The sequence below is a fragment of the Cyanistes caeruleus genome, chromosome 16 (assembly GCF_971803275.1).
Source record: "Cyanistes caeruleus chromosome 16, bCyaCae1.hap1.1, whole genome shotgun sequence".
Classification (NCBI taxonomy): Eukaryota; Metazoa; Chordata; class Aves; order Passeriformes; family Paridae; genus Cyanistes; species Cyanistes caeruleus.
In genome coordinates this window covers 981,335-1,001,901 of record NC_141716.1, presented here as the reverse complement: position 1 = coordinate 1,001,901, position 20,567 = coordinate 981,335, and the positions used below count along the sequence as shown (strand labels likewise).

General features: G+C 43.8%; 1 protein-coding gene across 5 annotated transcripts in view; it reads left to right on the top strand.

Annotated features, from left to right (window-relative positions):
• LOC111938423 (uncharacterized) overlaps positions 1-20,567 on the top strand; it is a 114,174-nt gene that overhangs the window by 2,030 nt on the left and 91,577 nt on the right. For all 5 annotated transcript variants that reach the window (XR_015276912.1, XR_002868985.2, XR_002868983.2 and 2 more), the window contains one exon: positions 1,414-1,474. Coding sequence is in view for 2 of the 5 variants with exons in the window: in XM_086852536.1 (XP_086708662.1) it covers positions 1,414-1,474 (61 nt within the window). In the remaining 3 variants the exon portion in view is untranslated. The remainder of the gene's footprint in view (positions 1-1,413; positions 1,475-20,567) is intronic.

Here is a 20,567-nt window from a genome sequence, read left to right as displayed (position 1 = left end):
CAATGCTGAGCTGGACTCAACTGGCTCCACGCTTTAGGGTGCCTGTCCCAGTAGAGCTGAATGTCTGAAATATATTCCAGCCAAAAATATGGCCTGAAAAGGGCTGTTTGGATCAGACATCTGTGCCCAACAAACATGTTCACCCTTTGATAGAAATTTAATCCTCAAATTGTGCCTCCAAACAAATGCAGAGCAGCAAAAAATTTCCTAACAGCCTTTAGGAAATTTATGATCTACCTTACAAAATACTAAAAGTTGCAAAATCTGCAAAGCATTGCAGTAAAAAAAAACACAGAAGAGATTAAAAGCATTACTGGTGACTTAGATCCATATAATAATGGAGGATTAGGTAAATGAAAATGTTCTGTGGTCTCAGGACACAACCCTTCTTGCTCTTTGCACAGAAGAAGGTATTCCCTTCCCAAAATAATTCCAACCTGTGCAACTTAAGGTACATTGTTTTTTCATCCCAGTATAGTCTGATTCAGAGGTTTTGATTTTCAAATTGTCCACTAGAGCCTGGCCCTTGAAATGACAATGAGAATCCACAGGAAAGGGTTGGATTGTATGATTTATTTCTATTTCATAAAAAGGGCAGGTGCTTGTCCAAACTCAATCCTACATTTAATATCCTCTCTTCATCCTCCACAGTTCAAAGCAACTTGATGGAGAAGGTTGCAAATACACAGATACACAAGCTTTGGAGTGGCAGGATATGTGACTCCTCTGCTGCTCTGTCAGTTGGCAGGCTTTACCTTTTGGGAAACACAAGTCCTGGTTGGGATGGGATAACCTGAATGCTGTAAACAAGACTGGGATATCAAAAACTCTGCTTACTGCCTCTGTTAAAGGAGTGTAGAAATAACTGGGCACCTTCAGCTGATGTTTTAGAGCTCCATGGGTTTGCAGGGTGTTTCATATCCCGCTGTGGCAGGAGCAGGTAGAGGCAGAAATCTTTAATCAGAGCTGCTAATGACTGTCTCACCGTTGGATGGCACTCCAGGCCTTACTGCTCGTGGTGATCACAGCCTGGATTTTACTCGTGCACAGGATTTTTAAGTCAAGCAGCAGCTAATAAGAAGACTTTTTTTATGGCTAATGTGATAATAGAATGAAATTACACTTGCAGATCTGGCTTTAGTTCCACAGCATTAGGCTTCAGGAGGTTTGTGTTCAAATCTTGTCAGATTGTTTAGTTTTCTAAATAAAGATTTCCAGATGCAGTTGGCTCTGTCACAAGGGACTCAGGTGGGATGTGCTCTCTAGTGTCTGGAGAGATGTGCATGTGTTTATGATTGTAAGGTCATTTTCCCCCAGCCTTTCAGTCAGTGTTTTATGCCTCATGCAGTATTTTAGATTAATGACAGAATGTTTTCAGCAACCCTTTCCTTACATGATGCTTTTTCCTTGCAGCAGATACAGCATCCCTGAGTCTGGAGTCGCCTTCACCTGCGCTTCCCAGGGCTGCAGAACGGTGAGTGCTCAGCCTGCACATCTGTCTGGCAAGCAGAAATATATTCCCCCCTCACACTGAAGATACAAATGTGCAAGGGAATGTGTGCATTTCATCCCAAGCTGTGGCTGATGGTTTTACAAATGCAGGGGAGCATTAGCTCAGGTGTGAGTTTCCAGCACGGGTTTCCTACTGAGGGGCTGTGTCCTCGGTGTGAGCACAGCCGGCAGTCAGGGCAAGCGAGCCAGCTGCAGATTTTCCTGGGATTCCTGCAGGGTTTTGCAGTCTTCCCTGAGCTCCTTGCTGCCAGCAGCCTTAGCTTGCAGCAAAGTGAGTTCTAGTTACATTTGCTGAGTGCACTTGAGGCTGGGTATCCGAGTGTGTGGCAGCAATATCGACTGAGCCTCACCTCCTTTGCCACCTGCTGCTGGTTTCTGTGGTGTCCCACCCCTGCAGCTCTCCCAGCCACTGTGTTTATGCAGCTGCACTTGGGAATGGAGTTGGGAACACAGCTATTAAAAAAACCACAACAAAATCCCCCCAAAAACACCATCACTACCACCAAAAAACCACACCCCCCAAAAAAAGAGGTTTTTTCCTGGATTAGTTTTAAGCAAGATCAGGTCTCTAGTACAGTGAACTACATGGCACATAAACAGTATTTCTTGTATATTTATCAATTTATCTAGATTAACATATCAATGTTTCTAGAACACATTGATGCTGGGGCAGGAGGAGAGCAGGAGATTAATATCAGTACCATAAACCAGTATTACCACTCAAGACTCCATCCTGAGACACTCCAGCTAATTCTACAATTTCAGTGATCCACAGTAAACTTTGTTCTAAAATGTTATTATTTTTAGTAGTAGTAGTAGTAATAATAATAATTAGAAGTATTATTATTATTATATTGGTGACAAAATCCATGCCAGACATAAGTAAGACTGTAGTTACAGCAAATATCTTGTGTGGAAAGAACAGCCTGAATTCCTTTTTGTCTAGGAGTCTTCTCATTTCAGGTAAGCCTTTAAGTGGAAAAAATAGTGATAGGAAAATAAAAGCTTATCCATTTTAACCAATGTTTCCTTGAAACAAATGTAACTATTTTTACATTGTCCTCTAAAGAGCAGTTATTTCTGGAGACACATCTTAGTACTTTTGAGAGTTTTATCACTCTTTATTTATTTCCCATAAAGGAGGAGGAGCTCAGATCAGCTCCCTTTTGCTGAGTCTGAGGGGCTCACTAAATCTGTTTGGGAAACTACTGCCACATTTGGGATGGCAGCAGGGAGATTTGCACTTTGGATTTCCCCAGCATTGTATATAAATGAGTATCTTTTTCCAAGTGAGATACTGTAAAAATTTCAAATCTGGATAAAAGTAAATTTACTTGGAAAGTAAATGAGACAGAAAAATCCTTCAGCTGGGCAAAGAAACCTGAGTGCATGGCTGGCCTTGGTGACCACCTGCCAGGAGAAGAGGGACCTATGAAACTTTCTTCTGATGGGTTATCTGAATCTTATCTGCTCAAACACTTCAGAGTTCAGGAAAAGCAGCCAAAGTCAATTTCTGCTTAGAGTGTTTAAAACGAAAAATAAACAGAAGGGAGAAGTTGTGCGTGTGCAGGAGGAGGCGTTGGGGTGGAGAATGGGCAGGGTGGTGGGACTGAGGTTTAACCCATATTGGCTGCTCTGAAATCCTCTTGGCTCTATCCACTGTTTTCTCAAGTGACAAGCGAATTGCACAATCCATGGCTGTGGTGGTGGAGAGCTGCTGCTGCTCTCCCTGACCTGCCAGGTAGCTGAAACAATTGTCATATAAACTGGAGAACAACTGTGTCATTATTCACTGACAGTTACCTGGTTCTGCAAGGCCTGGGAAATGCCTGCTGAAAGGTGGGAAACAGAAACTGAGTTTTCAGGTCTTTGTTATTATAAAGTACTAAAAGAACCCTAAACCAAGGCTCTTCCCGGTGTACACTCTCTGATGATTGAGATGAATTATCTGCTCTGTGCTTCCACCCTCCTGCCTGAGTCCCGTGTTCTCAGCACAGACATCAAACTCCCTTAATGCTGAATGGAAATGGAAATGGTTCTGTTTCACCTGTAATCTCCCTTTCAGCCTATTAACACCTGATTTATTGAATCTAAGGGCTTGTGTTCTTTGCTGACCTGTCACCACTGGCTTTCAGAGCTGCTCTCATTCGATCCAAGAATGATTGTGCTGTTTAGTGTCTTTAAAAATCAGTTACTTTCTCTGTCTGTGGCATCAGGCACGCCACACATGAATGCTGTCTGAGTGCTCATGATAAAGAATTGAATCACAAGCTTTTCTTTAGAAAGAAAACCCTTCTAGCAGGAATGAATCTCTCTTTTGTAGCTGATAAAATAGGAGAAAATTTAACCAAGCCAATATATTCTAGTTCCTATAAAGATATTGTGTGTGAAAACATGGAACACTTACAAAATATCAACATTTTGCTCCTATCTGTATGTAGATCAATGTGAATGGGTCACAGTGACCTCTCAGGGAGCAGGTGTGCATGGCAACCAAAACTAATACGTATTTTAGGGACTAAGGTCCTTTAAAAAACCAGAAACCTCCTTTATCCACAGAGGATTTGTTCACAACAGGATAATTTCCATACTATTTTATTATTGGTTTCAGGGTCATTTTAGCTTTGTTGTTGTTGTTATTTTTTTTTCCCCACAAGGAACTTTTAAGATGGAACAAGGGACTTCATCTCTGCTACAGCAAAGCATTTTCAATGCTTTCAATTAGAACATCTTGTTTTATGGAGTGAAAAATCTCTGTTGCCAAAGCGTAGTTTGAGGTGCAGGAAAAGGCGGTGTCTTTACAACAAATTGCAGTTTTTCAGTGAAGCAGCATCTCTGAAATTCATTCCACCATGCAACACTTCAGTGAATCACAGCAGCCTGGGGTTCAAGCTTTAGTTTCCTTATCTACAATAGAAATATGTAAATGAGCTTGGAAGAACAGGGATTGAGCACTGGCTGGGAATGTTTTAGCACAGCATTCTTTGTCTAAAAATGCTGTTTTTTGAAAACACTTGTGGATGTGTACTTTTTATAAAAACATCTGAGCCTCAGATGGAACTTGTAGCCAAAGGAAGAGAATGTGAGGGACCCTCTCATTGCAGAAGATGGGGACGTCCAGTGGTCAGTGCTGACAGTCCCAGCTTTGCCTTGTGCCTCCTGTGTCTCAGAGCAGGGTCTGAAAGAATTGGCTGTTTGAGATTTGCCTGCCTGTTACAAGGGTTATGTGCTCCTGCTCTCCTCTTGGAAAAGATTTGGGAGATCTTTCTTTTGTTCCAGTTTGGAATGCAGCCAGATTTTGGTGCTTCAGGATATTTCTCAGATATTTATTCCTGACCAGCCTCAAGTGGTTCAAACAGGGGTTGCATCCAATGGCTTCTGGCCTTTGAGCATGATCTTGGTTTCACTCCTCCTCTCTGGGCAGTGTTTGTACCCTGCTTGTCCTGCATGTGCTGCCCAGATGAGCAGAGCCCTGGGATGTGAGATCCATGGCCTGGAATTCTGGCACCGTGTCCCTGCTTGGATTAGGTGGGGCTATGCACACCCAAAACCAAAGCTGTGTTTTGGGGCAATGAGGCAGTTGGGGCTTGTTTGTGTTTAGGTTTGCACATTCTGCACATGAGCCATTGATCCCAAGTAAATAATGAACAAGGGGAAATCCATTAAATAAGTTATTCAAAATATCATAGAACTTGTAAAATTAATGATTTCATAAGAGGCATCCAACCAATTGCTTTTGCAATACAGCAGTTTTTTAGGGATTAGAGAGAATCCAAGCTGTTGGCAGGCAAAATCCAGCTGAGGTGAGATCAAAATTTTGCATTAGAGCTTAAAAGTATGAAAAATATTGAATTGAATAATTGTAATAATTTTTATATATATATATATATATATATATATATATATATATATTTAAATTTTTTTATCTCTCGTGAAGCAGATTTTATCAATGTAAAGCCAGGCATGGGAGAAGGATGGATATATGAGCCTGAGGGCAGTTTGACCAAAGAGTGGTAAATGCTCAGTAATGAAGCTTTAGTCAAAGAGAAGTGGCTCAGTGAGATGTGAAGGTAGCAGAGCATCCATTACAAATTAAGAGATAAATCTGTGCCTACTTTCGAAATACTCTTTACTGCTCAAACTAAGAGCAGTCAATAAGAACAACTTACAAAGGGGATGGAATAAATAATGTTACAATTATGGTTTAAATGTTATGAGATTAGAAAACTAAAATGACTTCTAATTTAGTCATTATGTACTAATGTTAAATTGATAGGTAATATTTTGTCCATTTGGGGGTTTAACTCAAACTACCATTTCCAAAGCCAGGATAATCTTTCAGTGATAATGTGACCTGACAAGAATTCACTGTCATTCACCCATGTACAGGTGTGGGCAGGTGTAGCGTGCACTTCACTCTAGACACTGTCCAGTGCTATTTCAGCCGTGCTCAGTTTTATCAGCTGTCATTATTATCAATGCCCTGCTGATTAGCAGCTACTTGGATATGAGATAAGCTTTGAGAGGTTGATTAGACTCTGGCACCCCACTTAAAACTCTCCATGGAACAGATATGTGGGCTTGGGCAGGGCATTTTTTCCGTGCAGAGTGGGGATGCTATTGTCCAGATTTGTCTCATGTCAGCTTAAGTAGTTCCAGATTTCAATGAAACACAATGTTTGTGAACTTTTTCCACTTCTTCTGTCCCTGATGACTGGGTATATTCAGCTGAAAAGGGGTTTGGACACTCCACTTACTGATGCTGTGAGTCTGATGACCTGGGCCAAAAGGAATTGCTGAAACTGAGAGATATTCATAATTCTAGTTTAGCCTCACATTGAGGAAGAGCACAGCTCATTTCCCAAGATGTCCTTCCAGCCTGAAGTGAGCAGGAGCAGAGTCCTCAAAGAGGCACTGAAGTTCAGAGAGCTGTCTGGTGGCATTGGCTGAGCAGCCTCAGATTCCAGAGTAATTAAAGCTCAGCATCTTCTGTGAAGAGCCCAAGAACTCCCACAAACAGGAAGGTGATGGATATCCTCAGAAGATTTTCTTGAGGATTACATTTTAAATAACCAGCATATACATCTGTTTCCAGTATTAATTTTGTGATAGACCACCACAGGACTCATAGACAGATCAGGAAATTTCTCCTATGAACCTTTACAAGTCAATGGCTGCAGCGCCACAGCTCTGGGTATCAGTGATGGAACTCTGGTGGTTGTCAGTCTGGCATTCTTAATTCATATCAGCAACACCCACTGCAGTTGTTGCTCTTCAAATATTTCCTAGTCTTTTTCATATTTGTTATTATTTTAGTTCTGTGCTTAGTAGTTAGTTTGGAAGCTTGTTGGTCTTTGTTTTTTACCCAGCACCTTAATTATGGTTATGAAGAGACAAGACTGTTTTTCTGTCCTTAAACCACCTTCTGAGTTTTATGTACCAACACTGCAAAGTCCCTACTTAAAGACCTGTTTAATATTTAACTCAAATAAACAGAACACAGATTTTTTAAAATACAAATCTATTGCAGACCAAAAAATAAATCATTGGATTATTGTGTTTCAAATAATTTGAAGTGAAAAAGCAAGAAATAAAAGACCTTTTGGAGCACTTCAGCAAGTGCTGCAAAAAGTACAGTGGAAAGTACTGAGTATTTTAGGACATCTTTCTGCGGTGTGCTTTCTGTGTTAATAGGATTGGTGCTTTGGAGTAGTAACCTAAGAAGGTGCTGTGCAGAAAAACAAAAGCAAAATATTGGACCTGACATAGTTGATGGAATTTTCTGCTGGTTTGCCTTCAGCCTCATTCTCCAAACTCCCTCTTTGCAGCCACTGTGATCAATTTCTACTTGTTGCTGTTTTTTCTCCATAGTAGAAGTTTTGTCCCAGTGCCAGCACATTATGTTCCTGGTTAGAGCCGTGACGTCAAATGGCATCTGGCTCCAGGCCAAGGAATGCTGCTGGGAAGGAGTGAATGAATGAATGGATTTTCAACTGACATTGTAGCCAGGAATCCTCGTGTAATGTTCAGTCAGCTGGGTAATGGACATTTATCAGTGTTCCTTAATGGAACTGCAAGGAGCTTCAGTGGGGATTCACAACACGGACAGCAATTCGGGAAAAATCTTGTGTAAACTTCAGGGTCAGAACTGGCTACGATCTGGAGAAACATGAAGGAAGAAAGATGTGATTCAGTGCAAAGTGGCTGCTAAATTCTAAATATAGTAAGTGGAAGAAGCCTGAGCCTGGAATAGTTACTGTCTAGTGCTCAGAAACAGAAACAGACCACACATCCCAAATTGTAAACATTCCTGTGAGCTGACATAGTATGCATTTATTTTTAAAATAATATCCTTATCTCTGCATGACAATACGCTTCTGTTATCTGTACATTTGCAAAACTGAGGGATCACAATTATCAAAATTCAAATCAGGATTCACCATCATTGTCTGTATGAAGGTTTAGTTACTGCAGTCAGTTTCGTGCCCTCTCTAATGCCCAGCCTTGCATGGAAGAGATCATCTTTCTTTCTATGACAGTATTGTACCTGCTTGCCTTCAGTTGCATTATCTGGAGCTTTCAACAGCTGCTTGCACAGAAAGAGTAAATAGAATGTTTAGAGCATCCTCAGAAGTTAGCTGCTGCTTAGGTTTGGCAGGAGAACAGAGCACAGTCTTGAATTTATAAGGGATAAGAGAATCCACATATGGAAGCTACACGGATGGATGATGTGGCATAACATGCCAGCTGGGCCCTTCTGATGTGCAAAACCAGGAACTGATGAATTTTGGGACGTCTAGCAGCGCTCAGGGTTGTTCATGACGCACAGTAAAGAACAGCATTGAACATGTCTGTGCACTCAGAGTATTATAATAAATGTTTTACTGTTTCATAATTAAAGGACACTGTAATCCAGACTGAAAAAGAATTCACACTTCTAAATTAATTTTGCTAATTGCTGCTACTCTTCCATGAATATAAAGGTGCATTTCTAAATCTTCCACTCAGTAGGCAGCAGTGTAACAATTATAACTATTTTGGCATCCAAGAGATGCACAATACCCTGTTGTAGAAAAAGACCTGTATTCTTGGACGTATTTTCATGTTTATTTTAAAGGATTCATGCATCTCAGAGAGAGAAAGCATGATTTCCTGAGCATTGTGTAAAGTGACAAATACATTTTTCGTGCCAGATAAATCTAAAGATACATAAAACTCATTGTTCCACATAGGTGACTAAATTCTCTAATTAAGGCATAATGAACATTTACTGTGCACTTGCTTCACTCTTTGAGCTGTGGTCTTGAAATTGGGAGTATTTGTAATAGAGTTAAGGACACAGGGAAGGATCTGCAGCAGTGAGCTGGAAAAGCCTGGTTTAAACACGAGCACCATGTGGAGCTCTACAGTATCCATCTGATCAGTCAGCTCAATGGAGGAAAAGGATCTTTTGGGATCCTTTTTTTCCAGTTTGGATGACAAAAGGGTAATCATGAAGAGAACAACAGTCCCTCGAGCAAGGAGTGATACCATTTGCTTCTGCACCTTCTCCTGCAAATTAAGCGGGGCTGCAGTGAATGTTTGCTGCCTTGGCCCGGCAGCTTCTCCGTCCATCCCAGCTCCCCTCTGGCTCTCGAGGCTGAGGATCTCCTCCCATGTGGTGACACAGCTGTCCCGTGGGGAATCCAGCAGCAAACAGAACCGTGCAGAGGTGTTGGAGGTGTTGGAGGCTGCTGGTGTGTGTGCTGTGGGACAGCCCTGGCTCCCATGGGGACAGCCAGTCTCGGGGCTCCCATGGGGACCAGGAGAAATTGGGGTCCCCACGAGGGCTGGCAGTCACTCCTGCCTGTCAGCAGGGCTGTAATTTTCTGTGTTTTGACATCGTAGCTCGGAGGATGGTTCTTCACAGAGGGCTGTGAGTGGGCAGGGAGCAGAGAACCTTATGGCGATGTGGGGAGCAGTCCCAGCAGGTGGCTGAGGACAGCCCTGCCTGGGCTCCCTGGGACAGGCACCTGGCAGGGAGGTGGCCCTGGCTCCTGTCCCCACCGGGAGGCCTTTCCTGGGGAGCAATCCTGAGGAGCCAAAGCTCTCCTGGCCGGGGCTGGGCGCTGCTCCCCTGATCCCCCATGGCTCCTGCAGGTGTTCCTCCCTCACCCCTCACACCTCACCTGTCACCCCTCACCTGTCACCCCTCACACCTCACCTGTCACTGCTCACACCCCTCACACCTCACCTGTCACCCCTCACCTGTCACCCCTCACACCCCTCACCCCTCATCTGTCACCCCTCACACCTCACCTGTCACCCCTCACACCTCACACCCCTCACCCCTCACCTGTCACCCCTCACACCTCACCTGTAACCCCTCACACCCCTCACACCTCACCTGTCACCCCTCACACCCCTCACACCCCTCACACCCCTCTCCCCTCTCCCCTCACACCCCTCTCCCCTCACACCCCTCTCCGCTCTCCCCTCTCCCCTCCGCACAGGCCCTGCTGCAGGCCTGGCCTTCACCTCTCCAGTGAAATGTTAAATTTTCCAAGCAATGCAAAGCTCCTCTCCTCAGAACTTGCAACAGCTCCTTCTTTCCCACAGAAGTAAAGGGCGCAGTTGTGGGTGTGGGAATTTTGTAATGGGTGGAACTCAAAACTTCGTGTTTTATTTGGGTTAGTTCCCCCAAATTTCCGTGCTGCTGGCCCAACCAATTCAAGCTGTTTTGATCAGCAAAATTAAGCAGAATATAATAGGGCTGGACTATATGGTGGCACTTCTGAATCCAGACAGTGTCACAACACATGACTACAAAGAGGTAAATAATGACAATTAACTGGATGTCCTCGAACCTTCCCAGAAATACTCTGATTTATTCATAGCAAAGGTTCAGAGCTGCTCATGTTCTAATTGAACCACTTCACTCATCCCTAAATGAAAACAGTTGCAAACAGTGTCCAACGTACATAGCCCCAGGCACTGCAAAACAATCAGATGAAAAGACTTTTCTTTGTCTTATTTATTTACTTGAAGCTAAAGAAAATGCCAAAATTCTGCCCTTGAATAAATCACTACTTTTTACATGCTTTACCCCAGGCACAAGTTCCAGTTTTTTCCTAACTTATGAGTTGTTTTTGTTTGTATTTGTGTTTGTATATTTTTTATATCTGAGTTGTTTACTTTTCCTGCTTCTTAAAATTGTCTCTTCTCTTTAGAAGTGGAGGAGAAGGAAAGAAATTGAGGTGAAACCACAACATGTTTTCATTTTCATGTAACAAACAGATCTTTTTTCACAAGCTTCTTGAGGCACTAAATACCAAATATGGCTTGAGACAATAAATTATAATATTCTTCAGAGAATGTGGAGCTGGGAAAAGAAGAAATTCAAGTGTTTGCAACATGTTTTAAGAGAGATAGCTGACTGAGATTTCATTAACTCTACATTGTCTCATCATTTGTACTTGTAAAAGATACTCATGGCATTATTTATCCTTTTTCTGCTCACTATCAGTGGGACAGAGTCCTTACAAATGTATGTAGCATTATTTCTGTTTTTCAAATGCATCTCTTACAAATTTAGCAAAATCCCCATTAAGCTGCCATGTTCAGAATGAGTGTATTACACCGGTGTGCACTGATGGCTGCTTGCAGAATGCTCTGTGGTTTGGAAATTGGATCCTGACGAGAGGAACAGGTCAGGTAATCAGCCCCAGAGAATCCTCCTGCAAGGACAGGTGTAAAACTCCTCTTGCCCTGGCTTCAGAGAGGGCTGAGTTACCTATACAGCATTGTCCAGGAGCATTCCCTTTCTTGTCACTGCACTGTAAAGAGGAACAAGCAGTCTGAGAGATCCAAGGGAAGGCTCTGCAGAAATGAAATGATGTGAGGAGACAGAGTTTGGGTTGTTCTGACTGATAAATTCCTCTGTATGTGCCTTCTGTCGGAATCTTCAGATACCTTCACATCAGGATTAGATATCATTTCCTCGAGTCCCCGTGGGGCGTGGAATTCTGCAGCAGAGCAGCCAAAGGAGCTTGATCCCAGTGTGCCCATGTCCTGCAGGGACCAGTCAGGGCCCGTGGAGACCCAGCAGAAGCAATTTAGTTTCTCCACCCTGGGTTCTGTCACTGCGTCCTGGCTTCACCTCCTCTCGCTCAAAGTAGAATTCTTTCCTTCCTTGATCACTCAGTGTAACATTCATTTCTTATCACCACACAGACCTCACATACCTATGTGCTCAAACAAACTGTGCAAAAATTAGCTGGGCAGGTCCTGAAAAAGGCCAAAGCATTTAACGTGTCCTGCTTTAACAACCTCCACTGAAAAATGTAAATGTCATTGATAATGAGATGATGAATGAGATAAGGAGCAATTCCTGTCTTATGCCTCCTCCTGCTGCTGTAGAACTCAGAGGTAAACTCTGCATATCGAGGTTTGTCCTGAGGGAAACAGACACTGAAAGGTGAATACTTGTTTATTAGGTGAATTTGTTTTATCGAGGACTGCACTGATTATTTTAATTATGAATGGAAAAAACCAGTCTTCTGACTTTGGAGCTCTAAAGTGGTTAAAACTGTGATCTGATTTTATACATGAGACCTTTATGGATTAGTGCACATGCCTGAAATATGTTACAACCTCCCAACCCCTTCTGATGGCAGATGCTGTTTCAGAATGAAAGGCTGAACTCTGCGTTAAGCCAGATCAGCACCAAAGGTAGCCAAGCAGAGCATTCCTGTGATCCTGATGGGATTACTCCACGCTTCTCTGGAATATGTTCTTGGAGAAGCTGAGGAGAGGAGTGGGTGTCAGGATCATTGCCAGACCGGTTCCTCTCAGGTGCTGATTGATGGGAGGTGGAGTTTTTGAGGAAACGCACAAACTCATTCATCCTCATCACAAATGTGTCCCAAAGCAGCAGTGTCAGCTGTGAGCCCTGCAGTGCTGCACATGCTGTACCCTGGGAGCTCAGGCACCATGGGATGATTGTTCACTGGGCTTTTCCATCTCAGGAGCTGTACAGGTGTGTCCCGTGTGGGAAGATAGCGGAGGGCAGGGCTGGGAGGGAGGGAATGTTTAAGAAGTAGGATGATAATGAGCAGAGTGCTGCGTTGGGAAGATTTGACTGAGCCCCAAGTGATTTTAAAAAACATGGCAAGGGTTTGCAGTGCAGAGCAGAGCAGCTGGGTGCTTTGAGGTTTGCTGCAAAGTGAACTCACAGTGCTCAAATTCCAACATGTCTCATTATGGTAATTGAGGAATATTGTAGTAATAGGGGGTTTTGCCTATGCAAAGTGCAAGTAATGGGACTTACAACATAGAGAGCCTTGAGAGAGGGAATAATGCAGCTGCCTCTCAGAACAGATGGGAGATGTCAGTAGTTTAGAGCACGTGGTTTGAGACTCCAGGTTTTACTGAAATCAGGCTGCACGCCCACTGCTCACCTGATTTGGGGTTGGCATATTGACACATGAATATTTCTTTCTATTGACACACGAACATTTGGGGTTTTCTTCAAGATGTCAGTGTTTGTCTAAGAGACTAACAGGGATGCTGGGTGGAGGGGGCCTTTATTGAAAACTTGTTCAAACTTTTGCTTGAAACAGGGCGAGCTGGGTCACTGCACTGTGTAAGTCAGAGTGAGGAGTCGCTGTACAGCTGAAAATCAGAGCTGTGTGATGGGTGGGAGCAGAGCTTTAGTTTGCATTAATAAAAACCCATTCTGACTGATAAAATTCCCTGGGGGTAAAGCACCAGTCCTATGTTGCTTTTTGCCATGGGGGAAGTATAAGCAGTGCTTCTGTCACTTGAGACAGAGCTGTGAGTTGAGACAAAGATTTCTACTCTAAATTGTATAAATTGAGAGCTCCTTGGTTTACAAGCAGTTACAAATTCTGAGGAATTATTTTCCAGTCACTTCTGCTGTGTTTCTGCATGTATTGCTTCAGCTGCTACTTTGAAGCCACTCTCATTTACACCACTATAAATGAGAGGAGAAATGGGCTGCTTTGATTGCTTGGAAAATTTAACATGAAATGTTGAGATTGTCTACAGGGGTGTTCAGTGTCTACGGGCAGAGGTGATGCTGCAATAAAGAGACAATGAAAAAGTAGAGCTAAAAACCTGCCTTTTTGCAAAATGGAAGTCTAGTTCTAGACTAAATTCAAGAAAACTCCCTTGACTCTCTACCCACAGTGTGGGTATCCCAGCGTGGTGGGGAGCAGGCCATGATCCAGCTGAGCTCACCCCAAATGGTGGCACTTCCATTTCCACTATATATTGTGGATATTTGCATTGAAGAGATCATTTTTGCTGGTATGGATGAAACAGCAAGAAAAACACAATGGTAGGATCCTGAGATGGAGGGTTTTCCCAGTTCATAAATGCGTGCAATGGCAACAATGCTTCTGAATGAAATCAAAATGCTAAATCAACTGTTCAGTCATCTCAGTGTTTCCATTTGGAATGCTGAATAAAGAATCCTGTTTCTAATCCAAGGCAGTTTTTATTAGCTCTCAGTGCATTTAGCACAAGCACGGACCAGTTCTGGAAGCAGCCAGGGTACAACTTGAAGAAGAGGGAAGTTATTTTCTGCACAAACACTAGATTTATTAAGGCCTATTTTTTTCTCTCACGAAAGACTAGTTGCTGCTAGTTTGAGGAAGCCATCAGAACAGTTCTATACATCCCTGGGATCTCTGAGAAATGCAGGTGGATTGGCAGCCCTGCACACACCGTGCTGCATCCAGAGCTGTAGCTCTTCCACAGAATGCCAGGGAATCCTGGTGTCCCTGCTCTGGAACATCCTCCTGCAGAGCTCAGCTAAAACTGGGATCCTACCACCTGCAAAGTCCAGCTTGATCATTCAGGCAGACGAGTTCCCAGCTCTCTAAAATGAAGATCACTTTGACTTTATTGTCCATCTCACCCCTCCAAGGACACTCCTGGCAGCATGGTGCAGGGTGCTCTGCACCAGTGGTTTTGTTAATTACCCTGCTAATTGACTTGCTGCTGTCACAGCACGTGACTCACAGTACAGACAGTGACAGAAGCGGGCAACGTGTCCAACTCCAATCATCTTCATGCTCCTCAATAAAAAAATCATTTTTCTGTTGATCCCTCTCTGGGGGCCTGTTTAATGTTTCACACAGCAGAACTGCAACAGAAGGTCTCACTGCAGAGCCAGCATCCACCGTGACCTTATGCTTCCAACACAGCTTTGGGAGGGCAAACTTTGCTTTCTCCAGGAGCTGCAGTTGTGCTTCCTGCACTTGGCTCTCTTCATTGGTTTTATATTTCTTACAGGCACATTGAATTCTACACAATTTTCTGCTGTTCTGTGAGGGAAAAAAAGAAAAAAAAATTTAGATATTTAATTATTTAGATGTTTATCCTGACTTTTTATTAGCTGAAGCAAAACTATGAAGCATTTGCAGATCTTTTTCCTGACACTTGTGAATTAACTTGCTTTGGTCATTAAATGTCTTTCAGTTCGTTGGTTTATACTTATTCAGTAAGGGTTCGCAAGAAGATTTGCTATGGAAATTTATTAGTCTGGGTGCATTTAGAAATTGAATTTGAAGTTTATTCTCTCAGGACTGAGAGAATTTGTGTTTGGCTTTGTATGGGTAATCCCCCTGACTGCCTCTTTTTCTGGTATATCAGATCTACTTAACTCTGGCCTGCTGCTGGATTTTGGAACAAGAATTCATTTTTACTGAGTTTTAAATACCTGACCAGTTTAGAAATCTTTGCATGTGTAGGCACATCTGTATGCCTCTGTATGTGGTCACCAGAGGGGCTGACATAAAGGGAAAGGCAGGAGAAATTACTGTGCTGTAAATCTACCATCAGCTAAATGTGAGTCTGTTTGAACTGTTAGGCTGAACTGGTGCCAGAGAGAATTGTTGTGCTGCTGGAACTAAGTAAATGCATATTGCAGAGTAAATGAAAATGTGTAAGGAATGCTGCCTGTAAGTGCATTAATCTAACACAACTGTAGGCTGTACTCAGTGTCATGATTGAATGCAAAGAAAAACAAAATTGTGCCTGATGAAAACATCTGGGTTCAAATCTTGGTGCCAGTAAATTCTTCCCCCACTGGTAAAAAAGACTGTAAAATCACATTCTTTTTGGGTTATGTGATCCCTAGGAATTTTCTAGAGTCCCTCAGCTCTTCTCCTAAACCATAGCTGGCAATGTCCATGTTTGGGATCCAGGGGGGCAAGGGGCCGTGGCCTCACCTGTGCTGAGCTTGCACCTGGCAGGGAGAGCAGAGTTCACCTCCATCCAGGGACTTAGGGACTAAATGGACACTATTGTCCATAGATGGAATTTGTGATTCATAGCCTGAGAATTCCTGCTTTCTCTGTGAGGTGGGAATTGTCTTCAGACACAAGGAGTACAGAACTGGAGAGGTGGGAATGTGGGGCTTAGGGAGGTAGCAACAGAGGATAATATGAGAGTGGGATCTTAGTGTAGAGAAATGAGAGGCTCTGAGGATAGCAAGGGGTGCAGTTCTCAGCCCCATGGATATTTTAGAATGTGACTCAAAAAGTTAGGAAGTTAATATCTCTGCACCTAACCTTTCTTTGCTTTTCTGGCTGTATTTACTTTCCCATTGTAAACTGGTTTGGCTCATTCTTAGTTACCTGCCAAAAATTCCCACCCCTAGCCAGGCAGGTTCTGTGTCCTGAGTTTGCCCCGATGGAGCAGGCTGTGAGTGCTGTGCTCCCTGCTTGGTGTGCAGCCCTTCCTGGGGAGCTGTGCCATGGCCTCGTGCTCTGCATTTCCCAGAGGGAAGGAGAAGGGCTCCAGGGGTGCCAGGAGAGCACTGTAAATGACAGAGTTAATGAGCTGTACATGCAAGGACACGTGAGTGCTCTTGCACTGAGTTATGAGCAGAGGGAAGGATGGGATGGGGATGTTCTTCTCAAATTGTATTCTGAACGTGAGAAAATGAGGAGTAGCAAACCTTGCCAAGGATATTTCGTGGTTATTTCCAGTAAAAACATCCAAACAGTTTGTGAGCACTGGGAGGGTGGTTGTTACTGAGATTCAACTCCCACCGTAAGCACTCACGTTCAGCCAGCTGAGCCTTCCTCTCTGCTCAGGCCACGTTGCAATTGGCTTCAGCAGTCCCTGGCCCCAGATGTCACCAGCAGGTAGAGCTGTGGCAGGGTAACTGCAGCCCCCAGAGCCAGCACAGCACGATTTTAGCTCACGTCTGTGCGAGGTGCTTGGACTTTACTCAGCTGCAATCATGGCTGGGATGCTAATTCAAACAAACCCTGGGGGTATGTCTACACCAGCTCAGAGCATGAGTGCGACATGTACAGGCTTGGGTCAGCTGCCTTGAAACAGCAGCAGTGGTGCAAAGGCAGCATCAGCTTTCCAAAGATTGTCTGAGCTCGCTGGGGACGTGGGGCAGGCACACCAGGGACAGGTTCTATTGAATTTCTGACCCCTGCAGTCCCACTGCTGTCACCCACTGCAGCTGTAATGCTGCCTCTGACTGCGGGGCAGGAGCTCTGTAAAGCTGCTCACTTGCCCTGCTGTAGAAAATAGGCCACTGACTGGAAAAAACCCCAAATAATGTAAAGGCAACTTGTCTCTATTGCCAAGTGTGTGATCTGAGGCTCAAAGCCACAGGAAGCACTCAGGCAGTTTCCTGCTCACTAGAGTACATGTGTGACATCTTTTCAGGTCACAAACTGGGTACAGGCTCTCATCATGACCTCAGTGTAGGAGCTACACATCAGGTAGTTTTTTTAATATCGCTCTGGTTTGAAATTAGAACAAAGGAAGGAAGCGCTTTGCTCTTTCTAGTGAAATGCTTATCTGTCACAAGAGGCATGTGGCTTTAAAACTCTTTCTCTTTCTTGTCTCTGATGCAAAGAACATGCCCTGGATTTGGAGTTCAACCAATTTCTTAATTAAAGACAGTTTTACGGTCAGCTTGGAATCTTGCCTATTCCAATTTCAGCTGTTTCAGTTCACAAATAAGTATTTCCAATGAAAGTTTTAAGAAGGAAAAGATTTTCACAGAATAAATATAGAATTTCTGCTGGGGAACAAGTGGCTCAGTAGTCCTGGTAATGGACTGGACAGCATTTTTGTATGGAGTTGATCAGTTTTAATCCAACAGGCAGTTATTGCCCAAATGGCAATCTTCATTGAACCGCTCTTTTGGGGCCAGAATGAGACAATTGGACTCATTTCTCTTTCTAGAGGCTAAAGGTGTCTGTATTATAAAATCAACCTTCTAAGTCTAGCCCTAGACTGAAAAAAATCAGAGAATTCAGAAATAATTAAGAAGAGGACTGAAGTATTTGAAAGGAGAAATTCATAGCGATGTGGGTTTTTTAATAAAATAAAAGGCCAAATCTGTTCAGAATCGAAATGTTTATGTGGCATAAAATCTGAAATCATCAGTATCAACACAGGAACCTTGTACTAGAGAGGGGCAGTGTCAGCTTGTGATTCCAGGAGTCAGCTTCCACCAGAGATAAGCACAGAGACGTAGGTTCACCATAATCTGGCACAGCATGTGTTGATGTAACCCTCTGGAGGCCACCTCCTAGGTAAATAAATGACATTTGTGGGTGCTGGGTGCTGACAAGCGGTCGATAGTGCCAGAGGAAGCCGTGCATTCATTAGACCTGTTTTGCCTGAACCTCACCACAGACTCAGATTAAAAGAAAAACAAACCCTCAAACTGACAGTAATTTTATGAAGGTGTATGACAGATTTCTTGCCTTCCAAAAGTGGGATGAAAGTAGAAGCTGTGGAACAGCAGTTTCAATCTGCATGTTGTTCATAGAGAGCATTAATACAGACAGAAGATTCAAACCTCACACTCATCTGAGTGCAGTGAAACATCACTGAAGCCTGTGAGGATCTTGATCCTAGGCTTAGATTAGATTCTCCTTATGCTCAGCTTCAGGCCAGTGGCCAAGGCCCTGAGCATTAATCACAATGATCAGAGCAAAAGCTCAGTGAAATCGGTCTGAAAGCCATGACACTTGTGGTAATGATTTGAAAATGAAACGTTTGTTTTTATTTGGTTTGGGAAATAAGATTTAGTAATCAGTTGGCTGTAACAGAATGAAGTGCACTCCCTCAGCCACTCCTTAAACTGGGCAGGGGCTACTCAGGTGAGAGTGTGCCAAATGTCAAGGCTTGCAGTGTGTTCCAGAAGGCTGCTGCAGTCTGACAGCTACATGTGACTTCTGGCTGAGGTCAGCCCTGATGCCAAAAGCCCAGCACATTCAAGCAGATCTCTGCAAAAATCTGACATGTGCGTGGAATTTTTCAGGTCTTTTGATAAGATTTTCAGTGACATGCTCTTGTTTGCTTAACATAAATCATTAATTCTTGGAAACCGGTGGTACTGTGCTCTCTGTGACAAAGAGGAAATTTGTTGGATGTGGGAAGAGGTGGGGGCAAAGTGAAGTAAAACATCTGCCAGAAAATACTGTGGTACAGTAATGGTGAATGATTGGCAAGCACCTGGAAGGAGCTTGGCTCTGCAGCCTCTCAGTATGATGGTGAATGGGAAGGCAGTCCCACCTTAACACTGGATATTGTTTGAGCTGTGTTCCAAGCCTCGTTCCCAGTGCCTCAGGAGCCAGAACTTGCCAGCAGTGGCTGAGGTTATCCATGTGGTTTGGTGAGGCAGTGACTGGCTCTGCCTTTTCAAAACAACAACACTACAACTTTTTTTTCCCAGTGCAACCAGGGGGTTACAATGGGTGTTACAAACTCATCTCCTCCATGCTAATCTTATTCTTGGTCTGTTTGGTCTGAATTGAAACTGGTAATGATGAAAAAGGAACAAATCTCTTCTCCTGAAGTCTTTGCACAGTCCCTGTGGGATGAATACATTTTTGCACATTCAGTGGAAGAGATAATTTGGAACAGAGAAAAGTACCAAGCTGGCAAGTTCTGGATGCCTGAAGGTGTCTGTCAGAGGGGCTTGCTTATGAAATACTCAGCTGCAGGCAAGACTGCAGCTCATGAGCTGTTCTTTCACTTAAGATGAGGAAATTCCATAGAAACAGAATAGTTTGGGTTGGAAGAGACCTTAAGCATCAGCTAGTTCCCCCCTCACTTCCACAGGGGAGGGTTTGCTTTTGTTTTTCCTCAAAAACCACTGGAACAGTTTGTCAGCATGATGTGATAGTGTCTGAGCCATGTAAATGTGCCTGACAACAGCAATGACACGAAGCCTGTCCCTGCCTCAGGCCAGCACTGCTGCTGCTGCTGCTGCTCACCACGGCTTGGGACCCCAGGACGGAGCATCCTGCCCCTCTGTGGCAGGCCCTGCCTGATCCCTCTGGCCTGCTTTTCACACCAGTGCAGAGAAAAGGTGAATGAAGCCTTTCCTGCCCTTTTGAAAGCCTCAGAGAGATGTTTTCCTAGCAGAGGAAAGCACAAAACGCCGTGTCACATCTCACAGACACCTTCTGTGCTGCATCATCCTTTCTGGTCCTGGGGGCAGGAAAGGCTTGGGCCATTTGCTGACCACACTTGGAGGATCAACATTTGTGACAGTCTGGGGAGTGCAATAACTGCAGCCAGCATTCATAAGGCTGCTGGTGATTGAAAGCAGGACTGCCATGCCGTGGTAATTGTCCACTGCCCTGCTGACTGCCAGCTGCAGTGTTTGATCTCATATTGCTTATGACTTTCCTTCTAGTTTTTGATTTTTCCTCTTTGTTTGTTTGGTTAGTTAGGTTTTTTGGGAGGGGTTATGTAAGGCCATGAGTAGAAGGGCCCAGTTCTATACACTTTTACTCATGTAGTGATGGCCTTGGCTTGCCCTCATTATTTATTTACAATGCAGCCTTGTGGCTTAAAACAGAACAGAACTTTCTGAAACACAGGCTCACTCTGCACTTCTCTGAGATTTCGTGCACTGTGGTGAGGGCAGGTTCTCGGGGCAGGCCCTGTGTGAGTGTTGGTGCCCGTTCCAGGGGCACAGTGCAGGATGCCCTGGGCAGGGCGCAGCTGGAGCGCTCTGCTGAGGCAGGAGCAGCATCTGCTTAGAGGAGAACCCC